Source organism: Cnephaeus nilssonii (assembly GCF_951640355.1).
Source record: "Cnephaeus nilssonii genome assembly, chromosome: 8".
NCBI lineage: Eukaryota > Metazoa > Chordata > Mammalia > Chiroptera > Vespertilionidae > Cnephaeus > Cnephaeus nilssonii.
Genome location: NC_137079.1, coordinates 92,601,854 through 92,621,007, shown reverse-complemented (window position 1 = coordinate 92,621,007; position 19,154 = coordinate 92,601,854). Strand labels below are relative to the sequence as shown.

Genomic DNA, 19,154 nt, shown 5'->3' with positions numbered 1-19,154 from the left:
GCTGAGGCTTGCGCTGCTGGCAGTGGCAGCAGCAGAGGTGTGATGGGGCGTCGCCTTCCCCTGATCGCCAGGTTGCCGCCCGCTCCTGAGGGCTCCTGGACTGTGAGAGGGGGCAGGCCGGGCAGAGAGACTCCCCCCCCCCTCCAGTGCATGAATTTTCATGCTCCAGACCTCTAGTAGAACTATAATCAAGAGGAAAGATGATTTTTCTCTGAAGGGCACATGCCGGGGAATAGGGGGACAATAGTGCAGATGAAACACTTGGAAGATGAGTGAGAAGGGAGGATTTTAAGACCAGTTGATTACCATAAGATGAGTGCTGAAAAAGAAAATTAGCCTTTCATTAACTAATAATATATCTTCAAAGTGGTGGATTCTTTAAATTTAGCACAAACTTAATGTATCATGTTAACCACCAGATGGCATTATATGAACTTTATTTAAGTATTGTATACTAGCTTTACTTTTCATTATTGTGTCTCCAATGTGTAGGTATCATGTATAAGAAAAATGTCAGTTACTGAAGTCCTTAGGGAAAGTTGCCATACTCAGTTTTTGTTAGTAATATTTAACTAGAATGCTACTTCATGTGTAACTTTTGAAATTCCTTCAAAATGAAATTTATTACATTTGGAAATGAAAAAAACAGATGTCTTCTTTCCTTTGGTAAACCTTCAGAAAATAAATATAAAGAATGTAATAAGTACAGTACTGATTTTTCTTCATTCTTTCTGTATTTGTTACATTTCTTAGGAGGCCTTTATACTGTTCTTTTATCTTTTAATTTGTTATTGACCAAATTTTTTCATCTTTTAATTTGCTTTTTGACCAGAATTTTTCTTTTTCACTATAGCTAGATATTATAAAAAATGGGTATTTTAATTTTACTAGAGGCATTTTAGAATCCTATCTAATAAAGAGGGAATATGCTAATTGACCCTCACACCATTGCAAAGATGGTGGCGCCCATAGGCAATAAGGAGGGAATAAGCTAATTGACTGCCACACCCTCAAAGATGGCAGTGCCCACAGCCAATAAGGAGGGAATATGCTAATTGACTGTCACACCTTCAAAGATGGCGGTGCTCAGCCCCACTGGGGTGGCAGGTGTGCGGCAAGACCAGGCCTACCTCCAGGTGGGCCCGGCCGTTCCGCACACCTGCCTCCAGAGTCCCCCAATCCCTTCAGCCCCCCAGCCACCCAGGGCTGGCCCGAGGCGCAGGCAAGCCTCCTCGAATGTTAGCTGCCCAACTGCCCAGGGCTGACCCGAGGCACAGGCAAGCCTCCTCGAATGTTAGCTGCCCAACTGCCCAGGGCTGACCCGAGGCGCAGGCAAGCCTCCTCGAATGTTAGCTGCCCAACTGCCCAGGGCTGACCCGAGGCGCAGGCAAGCCTCCTCGAATGTTAGCTGCCCAACTGCCCAGGGCTGACCCGAGGCGCAGGTAAGCCTCCTCGAATGTTAGCTGCCCAACTGCCCAGGGCTGACCCGAGGCGCAGGCAAGCCTCCTCGAATGTTAGCTGCCCAACTGCCCAGGGCTGACCCGAGGCGCAGGCAAGCCTCCTCGAATGTTAGCTGCCCAACTGCCCAGGGCTGACCCGAGGCGCAGGCAAGCCTCCTCGAATGTTAGCTGCCCAACCACCCAGGGCTGACCCGAGGCGCAGGCAAGCCTCGGATGGTGGCTGCCCAGCTGCCCAGGGCCACCCAAGGCTCAGGTAACCAGGGCCGGCCAAGGCTTGTGCTGCTGGCAGTGGCAGCAGCAGAGGTATGATGGGGCGTCGCCTTTCCCTGATCGACGGGTCGCCTCCTGCCCCTGAGAGCTCCCAGACTGTGAGGGTGCAGGCCGGACTGAGGGACTCCCCTCCAGTGCATGAATTTTCATGCACCAGGCCTCTAGTATTTATATAATTTGACATCATTCACCTTTATAAATGTGCATTTTGAATTTTTAACTTTTGTTGGAAAAGAATCTGTTTTTGGTAAAAGAGGTTTTCTTCTATTTCTTGGAAGAGATGTTTCATGTCTACAGATATTATTGAAGGTTTATTGTAGCTTACATTATTCTTGCTTCAGATTATATCTGTTATTGCGATTGGATTGACATTAATATTTTTCATTGATATTTTATAGAGTTATACAGATTAGACTCCATGGTTTGTGAGATTTGATAATTCCCCCCTTCTCTTTTAAAATGCCAGTCATTTCTAATATAACTTTTGGTCAGATTGTTGGGTTCTGAGGGTGAGGATTAATTTTTTATACTTAAAAAGTTGAAAGTTTTTGAATTTTGTTCTGTGATAAGTAGTCATTTGATCAAAAGTCACTTCATATAATTGGTGATTATTTAACACGGGTGGGGAATGTCCAGCCCGGGGCCATATAATGCCCCTGAAATCATTTGGTCTGGTCCTGCCAAGGCATTAGGGGTGAGTTAATTAAATGTTGGACCAAAATAGCAGGCTAATTTTTAAGTTGATAATTTTGTATGGCCTGCGAATGATGTTATAGCTATCCAAATTGCCCTTGGCAGAATATAGGTTTCCTACCCCTGAGTTAAAGGAATGCAGTGTTTACACTAAAACATTGAGAATTTAAGAGCATGAGGGGAAAAATAGAAATTTTTGTTCTAATTTGTTTTATAAAATAGAAAGTGCATGCAAGGCAGTTGTACAGTTTAACAAAACTCAGCTTGATATTGTTTCCATCTTGACATATTGCTAGTATGTCATTGCAGGGAATTGCAAAATCAGTTTAACAGAAAGCAAACACATACAAAGAACCATGATCTGGTTAAGGCTAAATGGTCTTTTAAAAGGTTCAGATTCTTAAAAATTTATAGTTATTGATCACTTCATTACACTTTCACTTTTATTTAAAAATATTTTCTCTTCCAGCTTGTGTTTAAAAAATGTATTTTATTAAAAAATCAGCATATTTAAGAAAGTGGTATAGCTGAAGGAATTAATTCTTTGGAAACCTTTGTGAAATCCTGGTAGCTTTAGTTTATATGTACAGTAATAAAATAATTCTTAATATTTAGTCTATTAGAATATTGCCTAGGCATTTATAAGTTAAAGGATCTAGAAACTGCTGCCATTGGACTGTGAAAAAAATTTTTTTTCTGTGTACTTTTATTTTTTTATTTTTTAATATATTTTTATTGATTTCAGAGAGGAAGGGAGAGAGAGAGAAACATCAATGATCAATGATGAGAGAGAATCATCGATTGGCTGCTTCCTTCATGCCCCACACTGGGGATTAAGCCCACAACCCAGGCATATGCCCTGACCAGGAATCGAACCGTTACCTCCTGGTTCATAGGTGCATGCTCAACGACTGAGCCATGCCAGCTGGGCTAAGTTTTAAAAATTAGAAATATGTCTGCAGTCTATAACAAGTCTTTACCCTTGGATAGAAGTTGTGGAGCAGAACGGAAGAGATGTTGATGTAGGTGGGATTTATTCATTTGTTCATGTTAATGCAGATGACTGCTATCACACAAGATGCATATACAAAAACTAGAGGCCCGGTGCACGAAATTTGTGCATGGAGGGGGGTTGTCCCTCAGCCCAGCCTGTACCCTCTCCAATCTGGGACCCCTCAAGGGATGTCTGACTGCCCGTTTAGGCCCGATCCCTTGGATCGGGCCTAAACGGGCAGTTGGACATCCCTCTCACAATCCAGGACTGCTGGCTCCCAACTGCTTGCCTGCCTGCCTTCCTGATTGCCCCTAACCGCTTCTGCCTGCCAGACTGATCACGCCCTAACCACTCCTCTGCCAGCCTGTTTGCCCCCTTCCCTCCTCTGCCGGCCCTTCCCTAACTGCCCTCTCCTGCAGGGTTGATCACCTCCAACTGCCCTCCCTTGCAGGCCGGGTGCTCCCAACTGCCCTCTCCTGCTGGCCATCTTGTGGTGGCCATCTTGTGTCCACATGGGGGCAGGATCTTTGACCACATGGGGGCAGCTATATTGTGTGTTGCAGTGATGATCAATCTGCATATTACTTTTTTATTAGATAGGATAGAGGCCTGGTACAGGGGTGGGAGCCAGCTGGTTTGCCCTGAAGGGTGTCCCTGATCAGGGTGGGGTTCCCTTGGGACATGGGGCGGCCTGAGTGAGGGGCCTGTGGTGGTTTGCAGGCGGGCCACGCCCCCTGGCAACCCAAGGGGAGGCCCTGGTATCTGGAATTTATTTTCCTTCTACAATTGAAACTTTGTAGCCTGGAGCAGAGCCAAGCCTGGGGCTCCCTCCGAGGCCGGCAGCCATTTGTGTTGGGGGTATAATTGAAACTTTGTTGCCTTAATCGGGTGGGCCTGGCCAGGGTGTGTGGAAAGCTTTGCTTCCCCTGTTGCCGGGGGCAACCCTGGCCTGCTCTCTCAAGCTCCATTCTGCCGCCATTTGTTTGAATTTGTTTACCTTCTATAATTGAAACTTTGTAGCTTGAGTGGAGGCTTAGGCCTGCAACGGCTGGCAGAAAGCTTGGCTTCCTCTGTTACCTGGGAAACCTTGCTCTCTGTGGCTGTAGCCATCTTGGTTTGGGTTAATTTGCATACTCGCTCTGATTGGATGGTGGGCGTGGCTTGTGGGTGTGTTGGAGGTATGGTCAATTTGCATATTTGTCTATTAATTAGATAGGATACTTGGTGTTACAAATTAACAGTATATATTGAAGTATTCATAATAAAGTCATCCCACTCTGATTTCAATAAAATAACTTTTCCATGTAGAATTATATACTTTTTATGCCTGCTTCCTATGGTTTGTTTTTTTTTAATCTTCAATTGGGGAAAACTTTATTTTTTAAAATAATTTTTTATTGTTCAGATTATTACAATTGTTCCTCATTTTTCCCCCCATAGCTCCCCTCTACCAGTTCCCACCCCACCCTTTGGCCTTACCCCCCCGCCCGTCCTCATCCATAGGTGTACAATTTTTGTCTAGTCTCTTCCCACACCCCCACACCCCTTTCCCCCTGAGAATTGTCGGTCCACTCCATTTCTATGACCCTGATCCTATTATATTCACCAGTTTATTCTGTTCATCAGATTTTTTATTCACTTGATTTTTAAATTCACTTCTTGATAGATATGTATTTGTTGACACTTTGTTGTTCATAATTTTTATCTTTACCTTTTTCTTCTTCTTCCTCTTCTTAAAGAATACCCTTCAGCATTTCATATAATACTGGTTTGGCGGTGATGAAATCCTTTAGCTTTTTCTTAACTGTGGAGCTCTTTATCTGACCTTCAATTCTAAATGATAACTTTGCTGGGTAGAGTAATCTTGGTTGTAGGTTCTTGCTATTTATCACTTTGAATATTTCTTGCCACTCCTTTCTGGCCTGCATAGTTTCTGTTGAGAAATCAGCTGACAGTCATATGGGTACTTCCTTGTAGGTAACTAACTATCTTTCTCTTGCTGCTTTTAAGATTCTCTCTTTGTCTTTGCCCTTGGCATTTTAATTATGATGTATCTTGGTGTGGTCCTCTCTGGATTCCTTTTGTTTGGGGTTCTTTGTGCTTCTCACCAGGTAGGGGAAGTTTTCTGTCATTATTTATCTTCAAATAGGTTTTCAATATCTTGCTCTCTCTTCTTCTCGCACCCCCCATATTTCAGATGTTGGTACGCTTGAAGTTGTCCCAGAGGCTTCTTACACTATCTTCATATTTTTGGATTCTTATTTCTTTTTACTTTTCCAGTTGGGTGTTTTTTGCTTCTTCATATTTCAAATCTTTGACTTGATTCTTGGAATCCTCTAGTCTGCTGTTGGATCTCTGTATATTATTCTTTATTTCAGTCAGTGTATGCTTAATTTCTAGTTGGTCCTTTTTCATATCCTCGAGGGTCTCACTAAATTTCTCAGAGGTTTCTAGAAGATTCTTGAGTAACCTTATAACCATGGTTTTGAACTCTATATCCAGTCGTTTGCCTTCCTGCATTTCTTTCATTTGTGACCTGTTTCTTTGTCTCCACATTTTGGCTGCTTCCCTGTGTTGATAGAGTGGCTTTGTGTGCTAGGTGTCCTATAGGACCCAGTGGGTTAGCCTCCCCAGTTACCTGAGGTGGACACTCTTGGTGCACCCCTTTGTGGGCTGTGTGCACAGTCTTGTTGTAGTTAAGCCTTGATTATTTTTGTTATCACTGGGTGGGGCGGGGTCTCAGGGAATCACCATGGTGGAGCAAACAGCAATGGCTGACCATCAGCCCTGCCTGGAAGAGGTCCTGTGTCTCTGTGTCCCATGGCACCATGCAGGAACAATGATTGCTGCAAGCACCTCTGAGAGAAAGCCACCCTCGAGTTCTGCCCGATGCCACAGTCCAGTATCTCCCCGTATGAGTCTGGGTCCCCAGAGTCTCGCCCAGAACTGGAGTTCAGAGCAGTCGGGGGTTTGTATCTTCCTCCCGCTTGAAAAAGACAACAGCGTACTCAGTTACCAGCCCTTTCCGCACGCGTGCGCCTCCATACCTCTGCACTTCACATCTGCACCTTGCCCCTTCTCTGAGTCTCAGTGTGCTTTTCTCTTTCCTTCTAGTTGTATAATTTCCACTCAGCCAGCTTTCCCGTGGTTCTGGATGATATCTGTTTTGTCTTTTAGTTGTAGTTTTGAAGTGGTTGTGCGAGGCAGCAAGTTCAGGTGTTTACCTATGCCTCCATCTTGGTTTCCTCTCTTCTGTGTACTTTTAAATAAGAAAGAACTTTTATTTGGGTGGTGGGTGTAAGGAATAATGGTGATAATGGGAAACAGAGAGATTTTAATAAAGAAATGGGTACTTGTGGCAACTGCAAGCCATCCTATAATTTCATCCCAAATTGTTTGATCTCCCATTTCACAGTTTTCCTTCTCTAAAAATTCCCTCACCTTAGAAAGCCTTCCCTCCCTCTTTCAACTAGAATTGATGACATGTAAACATGTAAAAGAAAGATATTTGCTGTGTATGCTAAGGTGATCAGTAAATTAAAAAAAAACATATATTTACTAGTGGAGTCAAAATAAGCTTTTAAATGTGGATAGTATGTTTTGGACAAATTTGGTGGTAAGTTGTGATAATATGTGTAAAGGAGAGTTTGTTAATGTAGAAGGAAAAGTAGTTTGGGTTGTGGAGTTGTAATTGGCCCTGAGAATTAGATAATATGGCCTTATGTGAACAGGAGAGCAACATGTTTGGACTAGGAGGTTAATGAAACCTGAATAGTCCAAGATTTCCACCTTAACGTTGATTTTAACTTTTACCTAATTCACTGCTTTTTTTTTATTTTTAAAAATATTTTTATTGATTTTTAGAGAGAGAGATAGAGGGAGAAAGAAACGTTAATGTCAGAGTGAAACATCAATCGGGTGCCTCCTGCATGCCCCACCAGGATTGAGACTGCAACCCAGGCATTTCCCCTGACCAGGAATCAAAGTGGCAACCCTTCAGTGCACAGGACAATGCCCAACCAGCTGAACCACACCAGCTGGGGCTCTACTGTCTTTTTTTTTTTTTTTTGTAATTGCCACTGCCCCTGTGATTAATCCCAGTTCCCAGCATTCTTTCTTAAGAGTAGTGAAAATGTGTACTTTTAGATTGAATTTTCATTGTGATATCATATTTCTTATATTTTCCTTGTTTAAAAACAGTATTGCTTAAGAGAGTTGTGTAAAGAAGCTTTATAGATGTCTTGCTTATCTTAGGAATTGCATGAATAGTTTGATATAACCATTAGGAAGAACACAACTATTTTTTATATTACTTATTTCTTCTAGGTATACCTTAGATGAATTTGGAACAGCCAGAAGAAGTACAGTTGTCCGTGGATTTATTGATGCTCTTACAAGAGGGGGCCCAGGAGGTACACCTAGACCCATTGAAATGCACTCCCATGACCCTTTAAGGTATGGTAATCAGACAATATTGGACTATTTGATGGTTTTCTAAAGGGAATCTTTACTAATATTTAGTTATTTGTGTTCATAGATATGTAGGAGATATGTTGGCTTGGCTCCATCAAGCTACTGCTTCTGAAAAAGAACACCTTGAAGCTCTCTTAAAGCATGTAACTACACAAGGTAGGCCCTCCAATTGATATTGCTAATGTCTAAATATATAAAATAACACAAGACTTCTCTGTTTTTATACTTACTGATGACTTCCTCACGGGGATAAACTTTTCTCACCTACAAGGTACAATAAACATCCTAATTAAGTTTCCTCTTCCTGTTTTTCTTTTTCTGCTAATAAACTTTCTTCTCTATCCCCTTTATCCTGTCACACAATTGTTCACACCTTTATAGTGGACCCTTCCATATCAAGCCTGGAGTCCTCTGCTTTTCTTTTAAGGCATTGCTTTAGTATACATTATCTCAGATCTTCCATGCCACTTCACTTTAAAGGCAATTTAGGTGTGAGTAAGCTAAGTGACTTGTTTATGGTCATTAAGCTGCTAAATCTTTGACTCCTACTAACCAACCCTTCTTTTCATTCTCATGTGAGTTTTAAAGTTTTTTGCATAATTAACTATATACTAAATGTACTTAAAATTTTGGTTTTAATTTCAAGGAAGAAAAATTACTATTTTTGAATTGCTAAAGTCTTTTGTTCACAGAAGTTCAGATTTTTGTTTTGACTACCTGAAGTTGAATGTCATAGAGGGGGCTAATGGATAATTAAGATATTCTATTATTGATAGGCAGTGAAGAGAATTATTATCACTGGAATCACTTTTGTTTTGCATAGCTTGGCCCCTCATTATTCTGGTTCAGCACATGATCTGCACAAGAGGCCAGTGTACAAATTGGTGACAAGACTTAACCTCCTCATTTTTAACTCTTCGGTATTGTGATTAGACCAGCATATTTGTTAGATTGACACAAAGTCTGAACTTTTTAAAGTTGGTTTCTGTTATCTAAAGTACCCAGTTTAAGAGAATATTTCTTAAAAAATGTTTCAGAAAACTTAATATGAGAGAAAGTGTTAAGACCTGGGAAGAAAATAGATTGGAGTTAGATGAAGTAGGTTATTCTATCGGAATGGCTTAATTCTTCTAAGCCTCAGTTTTACCATCTGTAAAAATGAAGGTGGTTATAAGCAGTAAATGTCAAGTACCTAGAACAGAGCTTGATAAATAGTACTTAGTAAATGTTAGCTTTTCCATTAGATTGCAAGGTATGGTTTCCATTTTTCTCACTGCCTAGAATAAGGTGGTTGGAGAACAAATGCTAATAAATCTTCACATTACTTCCTTCAATTAATATATTTTACACTCTCCTTTGACTCATTTACTTTTTCACAAAAAAATTGTATTCACTTTATCAATCACTAAATTAATCAATTTGTTAGTCAAATGAATTGACAAGGCTCTAAACTCAGCTATTAACGTAATTAATAATGGCCTAAGGGATATTGAACTTAATAAAATATGATTATGTTTATTTCAAATGTTTGTTATTAGTGCCATTAGTCATATGTAGTATTTTTTTCGTTTTTTGAAAGTGAAGTATAATATGGAAAAAATTTTGAATTATGTTATAATTAATTGTAGGTGTTGAAGAAAATATTCAAGAAGTTGTTGGGCATATCACTGAGGGGGTATGCAGGCCTCTAAAGGTAAAATATTTTGTTTTTATGTATGTTATATGGTATATAGTTAAATTATGCCCTTATTCTTATGAGTTTAAACACACTGATAGCCTGAATTAAAACTGTAATTTTGTCAAATTAACACAGTAATGTAGATAATAAGATATATTTAAAAATAATTATTGTCAATTATCTAAGCAAATTTGAGACATCCTTAGTTTTCATTTTTTTATTTATTTTTACCTATTATGTTTCCAGTAGTAATTTGTCAATCACTTGAATTGAAGTAACTAATTTCTGAACACTTAACAGATTTACTAACAACATATTCCATTTATTTTAATGCTTCAAGTTTAGTAAACTTTTGTGATATCAATAAATGATAAATCCAAGGATAAAAAAGTGTTATTGTCAATACTATTTATAGTACAGGAAACAGAATTTGAAGTCAAAATTAGAATTCCCACTTTGCAACTTAGTTGTGCTCACTTGCTCAAATTGTCTAACTCTTCTGCACCTTAATTTTATCACGTTGAACCTGTATATAAAAATATCTACTATCAAGGGGTGTAGGGATGAACTGAGAAAACTATAGATGAAGTATATAGTTCTTGGCTTCTACAAGGCCTGCAACAGATGTTGTTTTTCTTTATTAAAGAGTAATTTGCAATTGTTGGTTTATTTTTCCTTGTTGACTGACTTCAATTTACTATATAGACATTGAAATCCAGAAGTTTCATGATTTATTCTTACCGATAATCAAACCCTTACCACAGTGGTTAAGGTTGATGCTTAACTACTGAGCTACATTGGCTGGGCTCATTATTCTATTGATTATTTCTGGTAGCAACTGCTTTGAGACAAATTCTGTAGATAAATGATTATTTTTTTTATATAAATAGCATTTTTGCTACCTTCTTAACCTCTTCATCTAATTACTGTTTTCAGCTATTAATTTTTTAAAATATATTTTATTGATTTTTAACAGAGAGGAAGGGAGAGGATTAGAGAGAAACATCAATGAGAGAGAAACATCAATCAGCTGCCTCCTGCACACCTCCTACTGGGGATGTGCCTACAATCAAGGTACATACCCTTGACCGGAATTGAACCTGGGACCTTTCAGTCTACAGGCCGACACTCTATCCACTGAGCCAAACCGGTTAGAGCTAGCGATTATTTTTTTGTAGAGTATATCTGTTAAAGTATTTTTGTTATTTTTCTATCCCCTATGATTTAATATTTAGAAATCCTTTATTTAGGAGGAATTTTGTGATTTCTGCCACAATAAAGGTTTATTATTTTTAATGCTTTCTTTAACATATGATTAGTGAAGAAAAGTTAAGCTTTTAAGAAATGTTTAATATTTTTCTCACATGTTTTAATAGGTTCGAATTGAACAAGTAATAGTCGCTGAACCTGGAGCGGTTTTATTATATAAAATTTCTAATCTCCTAAAATTTTACCACCATACAATCAGGTAAGTGGAATAGTTAAATGTGCTTGTTAAATCATTTCAGTTAGAACAGTGTAAGATTTTTTTTTTTAATTTTCATTGTTTGCATGACTAAGTATAACTGGTAGAACTTCCACATGAATGAATGAACCATATGCATAATTATCTATGTTATTTTTTCAGGTCTATTGTTTCCATTTGCTTTTATTCTCCAAACAAAATTATATACATGCTTACATACATCCACAACATAGATAACATTGTAAATGCACTAGTAAAATAGATTTATAGCACCCAAAGCACTATATATTATACTCAGAATAAGGCATAATAAGTTAAATATCCTATTCTGGATGTAAATAACATAAATTCTTTTTTATCATTTAGTTTTCTATTAGTGACAAAACAAAACCATAGCTTTATCTTCTCTAAATAAAGCTACTTTAGCATCTCTACATAAAAGGTGCTTTAGTGTCTCTAAATAAAACCTACTTTTATCTGATTAGGGACCATTGGTCTTATCCTATATAATAAAAGCCTAGTATGCTAAGTGTCCAGTTAACCAGTCAGCTGTTCAACCAGTCAAAGGCCGCTCAACCGCTTGCTATGACATGCACTGACCACCAAGGGGCAGACAGTCAACTGGTCGACCAGTTGCTATGGTGTGCACTAACCACCAGAGGGCAGATGCACTGACTGGTAGGTTAGCTTGCTGCTGGGGTCCAGCCCATCAGGACTGAGCGAGATGAACCGGACACGCCCTGAAGCCCTCCTGTGGTCCCTCCCCGGCTGGCCAACCTCCCACATCCCTCCCCAGCCCTGATCGTTCACTGGTGGGGTCGCTCGGCCTGGCCTACACCCTCTCGCAATCCGGGACCCGTCCGGGGATGTTGGAGAGCTGGTTTCAGCCCGATCTTGCAGACCAGGCTGAGGGACCCTACTGGTGCACAAATTTGTACACGGGGCCTCTAGTTTAAAATATAATCTTTGACTCCAAAGTTTGCATTCATTTTAGCTTTGCATATATATGTTGATGGTATACACCTACACCTGAGCTTTATTATAAACTAGAGGTCCGGTGCACAAAATTCGTGGACAGGGGGCCGGGTCCCTCAGCCCGGACTGCACCTTCTCCAAACTGGGACTCCTTAGGGGATGTCCGACTGCCTCTCGCAATCCAGGACTGCTGGGTTCTAACCACTCGCCTGCCTGCCTGCCCGATTGCCCCTAACCACCTCTGCCTCGCCCGCACCTGGGACCCAGGATTCTCTCCTCTGGCCAGTCACAGGCACCCAGGACCTGGGCCAGCTTCGCCCGGGCCAGCCGCAGCCGCAAGGAACTGTGGGTGGATGGCTTTGCTTGAGCTTCAGCCGCAGGCGCCCAGGACCACGGGGTGGGCAGCTTGTCTCTCTCCTGGGCCGCAGCCACAGGCGTTGGTGCCCGGGACTGCGGGACAGGTGGCTTGTCCCTCTCCTGGGCTGCAGGCGCAGGCCCAGCCGCTGGCACCCAGGACCATGGGGTGGGCGGCTTGTCCCTCTCCCGGGCCGTAGCCTGGCTGGTCCCCATTCCTCTCTCACAAGCTCATTTGTGCCTGGCTGGTCCCCATTTCTCTCTGGTGAGCTCATTTGTGCCTGGCTGGTCCCCATTCCTCTCTCCCCACTGTTGAGTGTCTGAGCTGTTACAGGGTGATGGCATGAGGGCATGTAGACCATTTGCATAATAGCTCTTTATTATATAGGATGTCACCTTAAGACTATATTATATATGTTGTTATGTTAAAACACTGTCTTTTCAAACTTAATTTTGATAGTTTGCATATTAGTTCATTAAAAATGATTTAAAAAAATTTTATCCAGTATGACAGTATGAGGAACAGAATGTTCATTGTTAAAATCCAAGATAATTATTATAACTAACTAGAGAACCGGTGCACAAAATTCGTGCATGGGGGTCCCTCAGCCCAACCTGCACCCTCTACAATCCAGGAGTTCTCAGGGGATGTCCTACTGATGGCTTAGGCGCACTCCTTGTGGTTCTCTGCTCTCTGCGGGCCTGGAGGTTTCGCTGCAGCCATGGAGATGAAGGCCCCATGCCCTGCTCTCCGCTTTCTGCCGGCCTCCCCATGCGCCATGCGAAGGAAGCCCCAATGCCCTGCAATGTGCTCTGTCTGCCAGGCCTGGGGGCTTTGAGGACACTGACACACTAAGGAAGCCCCCATGCCCTGCTGTCCAGGCTCTGTTTGCAGGGCCTGGGGCTTCCCCGCTGCCACGGAAGCCTCCATGCCCTGCTGTCCCGGCTCTGTCTGCAGGGCCTGGGGCTTCCCCGCTGCCAAGGAAGCCTCCATGCCCTGCTGTCCAGGCTCTTTTTGCAGGGCCTGGGGCTTCCTCGCTGCCATGGAAGCCTCCATGCCCTGCTGTCCAGGCTCTGTTTGCAGGGCCTGGGGCTTCCCTGCTGCCGCAGAAGCCACCATGCTCTGCTGTCCCGGCCCGGCTCTGTTTGCAGGGCCTGGGGCTTCCCCGCTGCCACGGAAGCCTCCATGCCCTGCTGTCCCGGCTCTGTCTGCAGGGCCTGGGGCTTCCCCGCTGCCAAGGAAGCCTCCATGCCCTGCTCTCCGGGCTCTGTTTGCAGGGCCTGGGGCTTCCTCGCTGCCGCAGAAGCCTCCGTGCCCTGCTCTCCGGGCTCTGTTTGCAGGGCCTGGGGCTTCCTCGCTGCCGCAGAAGCCTCCATGCCCTGCTGTCCTGGCCCGGCTCTGTTTGCAGGGCCTGGGGCTTCCTCGCTGCCGCAGAAGCCTCCGTGCCCTGCTCTCCGGGCTCTGTTTGCAGGGCCTGGGGCTTCCTCGCTGCCGCAGAAGCCTCCATGCCCTGCTGTCCCGGCTCTGACTGCCATGTCTGGGGATGGATCAAAAACCCCTCCGGAGGCGGATCCAGCTTCGCTGCTCCTGCCGACAGGCTGGACACTCCAGCAGCGGAGCTGAGTGGACTGGGCGCCGCCATCTTGTGGCTATGGGGGCCGCCATTTTTGTCGCGGTGTGATGGTTAATTGCATATTACTCTATTATTAGATAGGATAGATCCTGGAGAGGTGCAAGGATCACTACTTTGCAAATCACCAAAAGACTATGGCAATGATGTTATCTACATTCTAATGATGGAGATTAACCATCCAAAACTTCAGAGCTAAGAGATTGATTTCCTGTCCTATTGGTAGATTTTCAAATAAAACTAACCATGAAACTGATCAGAGATAGGATTTGGGTTCTCTAAAATTTTAGATATAAATTTATCACTTGCCATGACTCAAAAGCAATAAATTAATTTCAATTGTAAGGTATCAGCTTCCTAAAATAAGAGAATGATACATACTTAAGAGCTTAAAGCAGCTAACACATAGCTTATGCTGTATTATGCAACAACAGTGGTAAAATAATTAAGTTATTTATGTAGTAATACCCATATGGAAGTGAATGAAATTTATTACTTGAAGGTAATGATAACTCAATTCTAATGCAACGAATGTTAAGAAAAAAATAATTTGGATTCTGAATACAGTAGTAACTTTTTAAGGCTTTGATAATTATCATTTTTCTACCTTTGAAGATGATAATTTTGAAGATGACAGTTAAGATCTTTTGATAGTTTTGCATGTACTCTTCTACTTGTACACACATTTTATCATTTAGTCAATTTGAAAAGTTGACTATAAATGTCATTCTCCTAGGTTCTAATAAAATAGCAGTGAACAAAGTTTAACCTTACATTCTAATGGCAGAGACAAACAAGTATAAAATAATTTTCAATAGTGTGAAAGGACACTGAGGAGAAATAAAGCAGGACAAAGAAAGTAGAAAGCATGAATGAGTAGGTATATATATGTGTGACTGCTTTTGAAGGTCTCTTGGTGTAAGTGATATTTAAATAGAGACCTGAATAATGTGAAGGAGTTGGGATTCAAAATATCTTTGTACGAACATACAAAGATTGCTCTATGTATGTTCGTACTTTGGCCTTGAAGCCAAGGAAAGCTTGCATTGTAGAGGAGTAGGAAGGCCGGTGATTGGAGTGGAATGAATTGGAAGAAGTGGGGGGCAATGAAATCACAGAGGTAGGCAGAGGCCAGATGATATAGGACTTTATAGGACATGGTGAGGGTTTAGATTAAAAAAAAATCTTTATTGTTGAAAGTATATGTAGGTTCTCATTTTTTCCTCCATTAACCTCTTCCAGCCTACTCCCATCCTTCTCCCTCCCTAAAATTTTATTGAGGATTTTAGTGTCTATGTTCATCAGGGATATTGTCCTGAAGTTCTTTTTCTTAGTCGTGGCTTTATGTGGTTTTGGAATTAGGGTGATGCTAGCCTCATAGAAAGAGATTGGAAGTATTCCTTTTCTTGAATTTTTTAGAATAGTTTGAATAGTTATTCTTTGAATATTTGGTAAAATTCTCCTGTGAGTCCCTCTGGACTGGGGGCTTTTGTTTGCTGGGAGGTTTTTTTTTATTTGTTTTTTTTTTAATTACTGCTTCGATTTCATTAGTAGTCATTGGTATGTTCAGGTTTTCTGATTCTTCCTGATTGAATTTTGGAAGGTTGTATTTTTCTAGGAATATGTCCATTTTGTCCAAATTGTCCCATTTGTTGGAATAAAGTCCTTCATAGTATTTTATTACAATCCTTTGTATTTCTGTCTGGTTACTTGTAACTTTATCTCTCTCACTTTTGATTTTGTTCATTTGGGTCCTCTCTTTTTGTTTCCTGGTGAGCCTATCTAGAGGACCATCAATCTTGTTTATCCTTTTGAAGAACCAGATCTTGGTTTTATTGATTTTTTTGTATTGTTGTTTTTTGTTTTTTTCTCTATGTCATTTATTTCTGCTCTGATCTTTATTATTTCCTTCCTTCTACTTGTTCTGGGCTTTTCTTGTTGCTCTCTTTCTAGTTCTTTAAGTTCAGGGTTAGATAACTTACTACCAGCCTTTCTGAGGTAGGACTTTAGTGCCACGAACTTCCTTCTCAGGACTGCTTTCTCTGTGTCCCATAGGTTTCGGATTGTAGTGTGTTCATTTTCATTTGTTTCCAGGATGTTTTTTATTTCTTCTTTGATCTCTTTGGTAACCCATTTATTATTTAACTAGTAGCCCCTTGCAGGAAGATTCCTGCGGTAGGGCTTCCTGCTGCACTCTCCCCTGCCCCGCCTGCTTGCCTCCCTTCTCCTCCTGCCAGCCCCACATGCTTGCCTCCCTTCTCCTCCGGCCGGCCCCACATGCTTGCCTCCCTTCTCTGCTGGCTGGCCCCGCCTGCTTGCCTCCCTTATCCGCTGGCTGGCCCCTCCTGCTTGTCTCCCTTCTCCGCCGGCCCCGCCTGCTTGCTTCTCCGCAGCTTCGTTCCCTTCTGCAGTGCTTGGTTTCTTCCTACGCTGTCTTGATAAGCAAATTAATCGCCATCTTGGTTGGGTTATTTTGCATACTTGCCCTGATTGGCTGGTGGGCGTGGCTTAGGCGTAGCGAAGGTACGGTCAATTTGCATATTACTCTTTTATTAGGTAGGATAGCATGCTATTGAGACTCCATGTATTTGATTGTTTTTATTGCAGCTGATTGCTAATTTCAGGCCATTTTTGTCTGATAAGATGCTTGGTATGATTTCAATCTTCTGGAATTTGTAAAGACTTAGCTTGTGTCCTAGCATGTGGTCTATTTTTGAAAATGTCCCATGTGCACTTGAGAAGAATGTATATTTCATAGATTTGGGGTGGAATGTTCTGAAGATGTTAATTATTTCCAACTGTTCTAGAGTATCATTTAGGATTGCTGTTTCCTTGTGGATTTTTGTCTAGAAGATTTATCCATTGATGTCAATGGGGTATTACAGTCCCCTACTCTGATTGTATTGCTGTCGATCACTCCTTTGATATCCTCCAGGAGTTTTTATATATATTTAGATGCTCCTGTATTGGATGCATATATGTTTATGAGAGTTAGAGCCTCCTATTGTATTGATTCCTTTAGTTTTATGAAGTGACCTTCTTTATGTCTTGTTATGGCCTTCAATTTGAGGTCTGTTTTGTCAGATATAAGTATTGCTACTCCAGCAATTTTTTCATTTCTACTTACCTGGAAAATTGTTTTCTATCCCTTCACTTTCAGTCTGTGTGTGTCCTTTGTTCTAAGGTGGATTTCTTTTAGACAGCATATATATGGGTCATGTTTTCTTATCATTCAGCTACCCTATGTCTTTTTATTGGAGCATTTACTCCATTTATGTTTAAGGTTATTTACTAGAGGCCCAGTGCATGAAATCTGTGCACTTGGGGGCGGGGTACCTCAGCCCAGCCTGTGCCCTCATCCCCTCAGGGGATGTCCAACTGCCAGCTTAGGCCAATGCGCTCACCAGCTGTGAGCCCGGCTTCTGATTGAGCGGTGTTCCCCCTGTGGGAGCTCACTGACCACCAGGGAGCAGCTCCTGTGTTGAGCATCTGCCCCCTGCTGGTCATTGCGTATCATAGCGACTGGTCATTCCACTGTTTGATCGATTTGCATATTAGCCTTTTATTATATAGAATAGGTTCATGTTTGTTGCCATTTTTATTCTTCATGCCATGTTCCTTCTTCCCTTTCTATTTCTTCTTTTTACACCAATTTCTTTATCATTGCTTGCATTGCTGGCTTGGTGGTAATAAACCTCCTTAGCCTTTTTTTGTCTGTGAAGCTCCTGATTTCTCCTTTAATTTTGAATGCTAGCCTTGCTGAGTATAGTATTCTTGGATTCAGTCCCTTGCTTTGCATCACTTTGTATACTTCATTTTATTCTCTTTTGGCCTGGTGTGTTTCTGTTGAGAAATCACTTGATAGTGTAATATGAGATCCCTTGTAGGTAATTTTCTGACTTGCTCTGGCAGCCTTTAAGATTCTTACTTTCTTGTTGACATTTGCCAGTTCAATTACAATGTGTCTTGGTGTAGGTTGTTTTGGGTTCATCTTGTTTGGGATTCTCTGTGCTTCTTGGACTTGTGTGACTTTTTTCTTCCCAATTCAGGGAAGTTTTCTGTCATTATTTCTTCAAATAGGTTTTCTATTTCTTGCTCAGCTTCCTCTCCTTCTGGCACCCCTATTATGCGAGTGTTGTTTTGTTTTGTATTGTTTCAAGCTCCCTTAGACTCTTCTCCTGCTGTTTAATTATTTTTTCCAGTTGCTGCTCTGCTTAGGTTTTTTTCCAACTTCTAACTTGCTGATATGGTCCTCAGCTTCTTCTAGTCTACTGCTGTAACCTTCCATTGTGTTCTTTATTGCAGCTATGTCATTCTTCATTTCCCCTTGATTTTTACACATGCTGGTGAATTTCTTACCCAGATGTTTGAGCATCCTTATAACCATTACTCTGAATTCTTTCTCTGACAAATTGCTTGCCTCCATTTCATTTAGTTTCCCCTTCTTTATTCTTCCTTTGTAATTATTTCTATGTATTAGATTAGACTGCTATGCCACTCAAGTTTTTTAAATTGGTATTATGTAGTAGATTTTTGTGGGACCCAGTGGTGCAGTCTCTCACGTCTCCTGGGCTGGATGTTCTAGGGAGGTCCCTTACTTGAGATGTTTGGGTTCTCCTGATGTAGTTGAGTCTTTATGTAGGTGTTGACAGAGCAGCACAAAATACAACATGAAAAGACAGAACACAGAAGGAGCAGAACACGAATGAACACAAGACACCTATGACCCCAATAAAAGTGACCACCAGAGAGAAGAGAATTAGAAAAAGAGAAGAGAGCAAGAATAATAGTGGGGGGGGGGGGGGGGGAAGAAAGAAATGTGAGGAGGAAACACAACAAAACAAATAAATAAACCTAAAAGCACTAACAAAAAACACCTAGAAAAAAGGGCCAGGCAGATTCTGTATATGCAGAGCTTAAATAAAGAAAATTAGGTTAAGGATTTGGATGAATAGAGGAAGGACCATAGTTTAGAATAGAGGAGGGAGAAAAGAAATGAGAAGACAAGATGAAAAGATTAAAAAAAAGTTTTTTTAAAAGGAGAATAGAAGAGAGAGAAAATAGGACTAAATTTAGGAAGTGAAACAAGTTTAAAAAATAGAAGAAAAGAACAAAAGAAAAGAAAAAAAATTGTGTAGTTAAGAAATAGATAAGGGAAGTG

At 41.4% G+C, this 19,154-nt stretch overlaps 1 protein-coding gene across 2 annotated transcripts in view; it reads left to right on the top strand.

The window, feature by feature from the left end:
• The window catches only part of COG6 (component of oligomeric golgi complex 6), a 130,830-nt gene that overhangs the window by 38,020 nt on the left and 73,656 nt on the right, over window positions 1–19,154 (top strand). For both annotated transcript variants that reach the window (XM_079779001.1, XM_079779000.1), the window contains exons 9-12: window positions 7,744–7,872; window positions 7,955–8,046; window positions 9,519–9,583; window positions 10,945–11,036. In XM_079779001.1, the coding sequence (XP_079635127.1) occupies window positions 7,744–7,872; window positions 7,955–8,046; window positions 9,519–9,583; window positions 10,945–11,036 (378 nt within the window). The remainder of the gene's footprint in view (window positions 1–7,743; window positions 7,873–7,954; window positions 8,047–9,518; window positions 9,584–10,944; window positions 11,037–19,154) is intronic.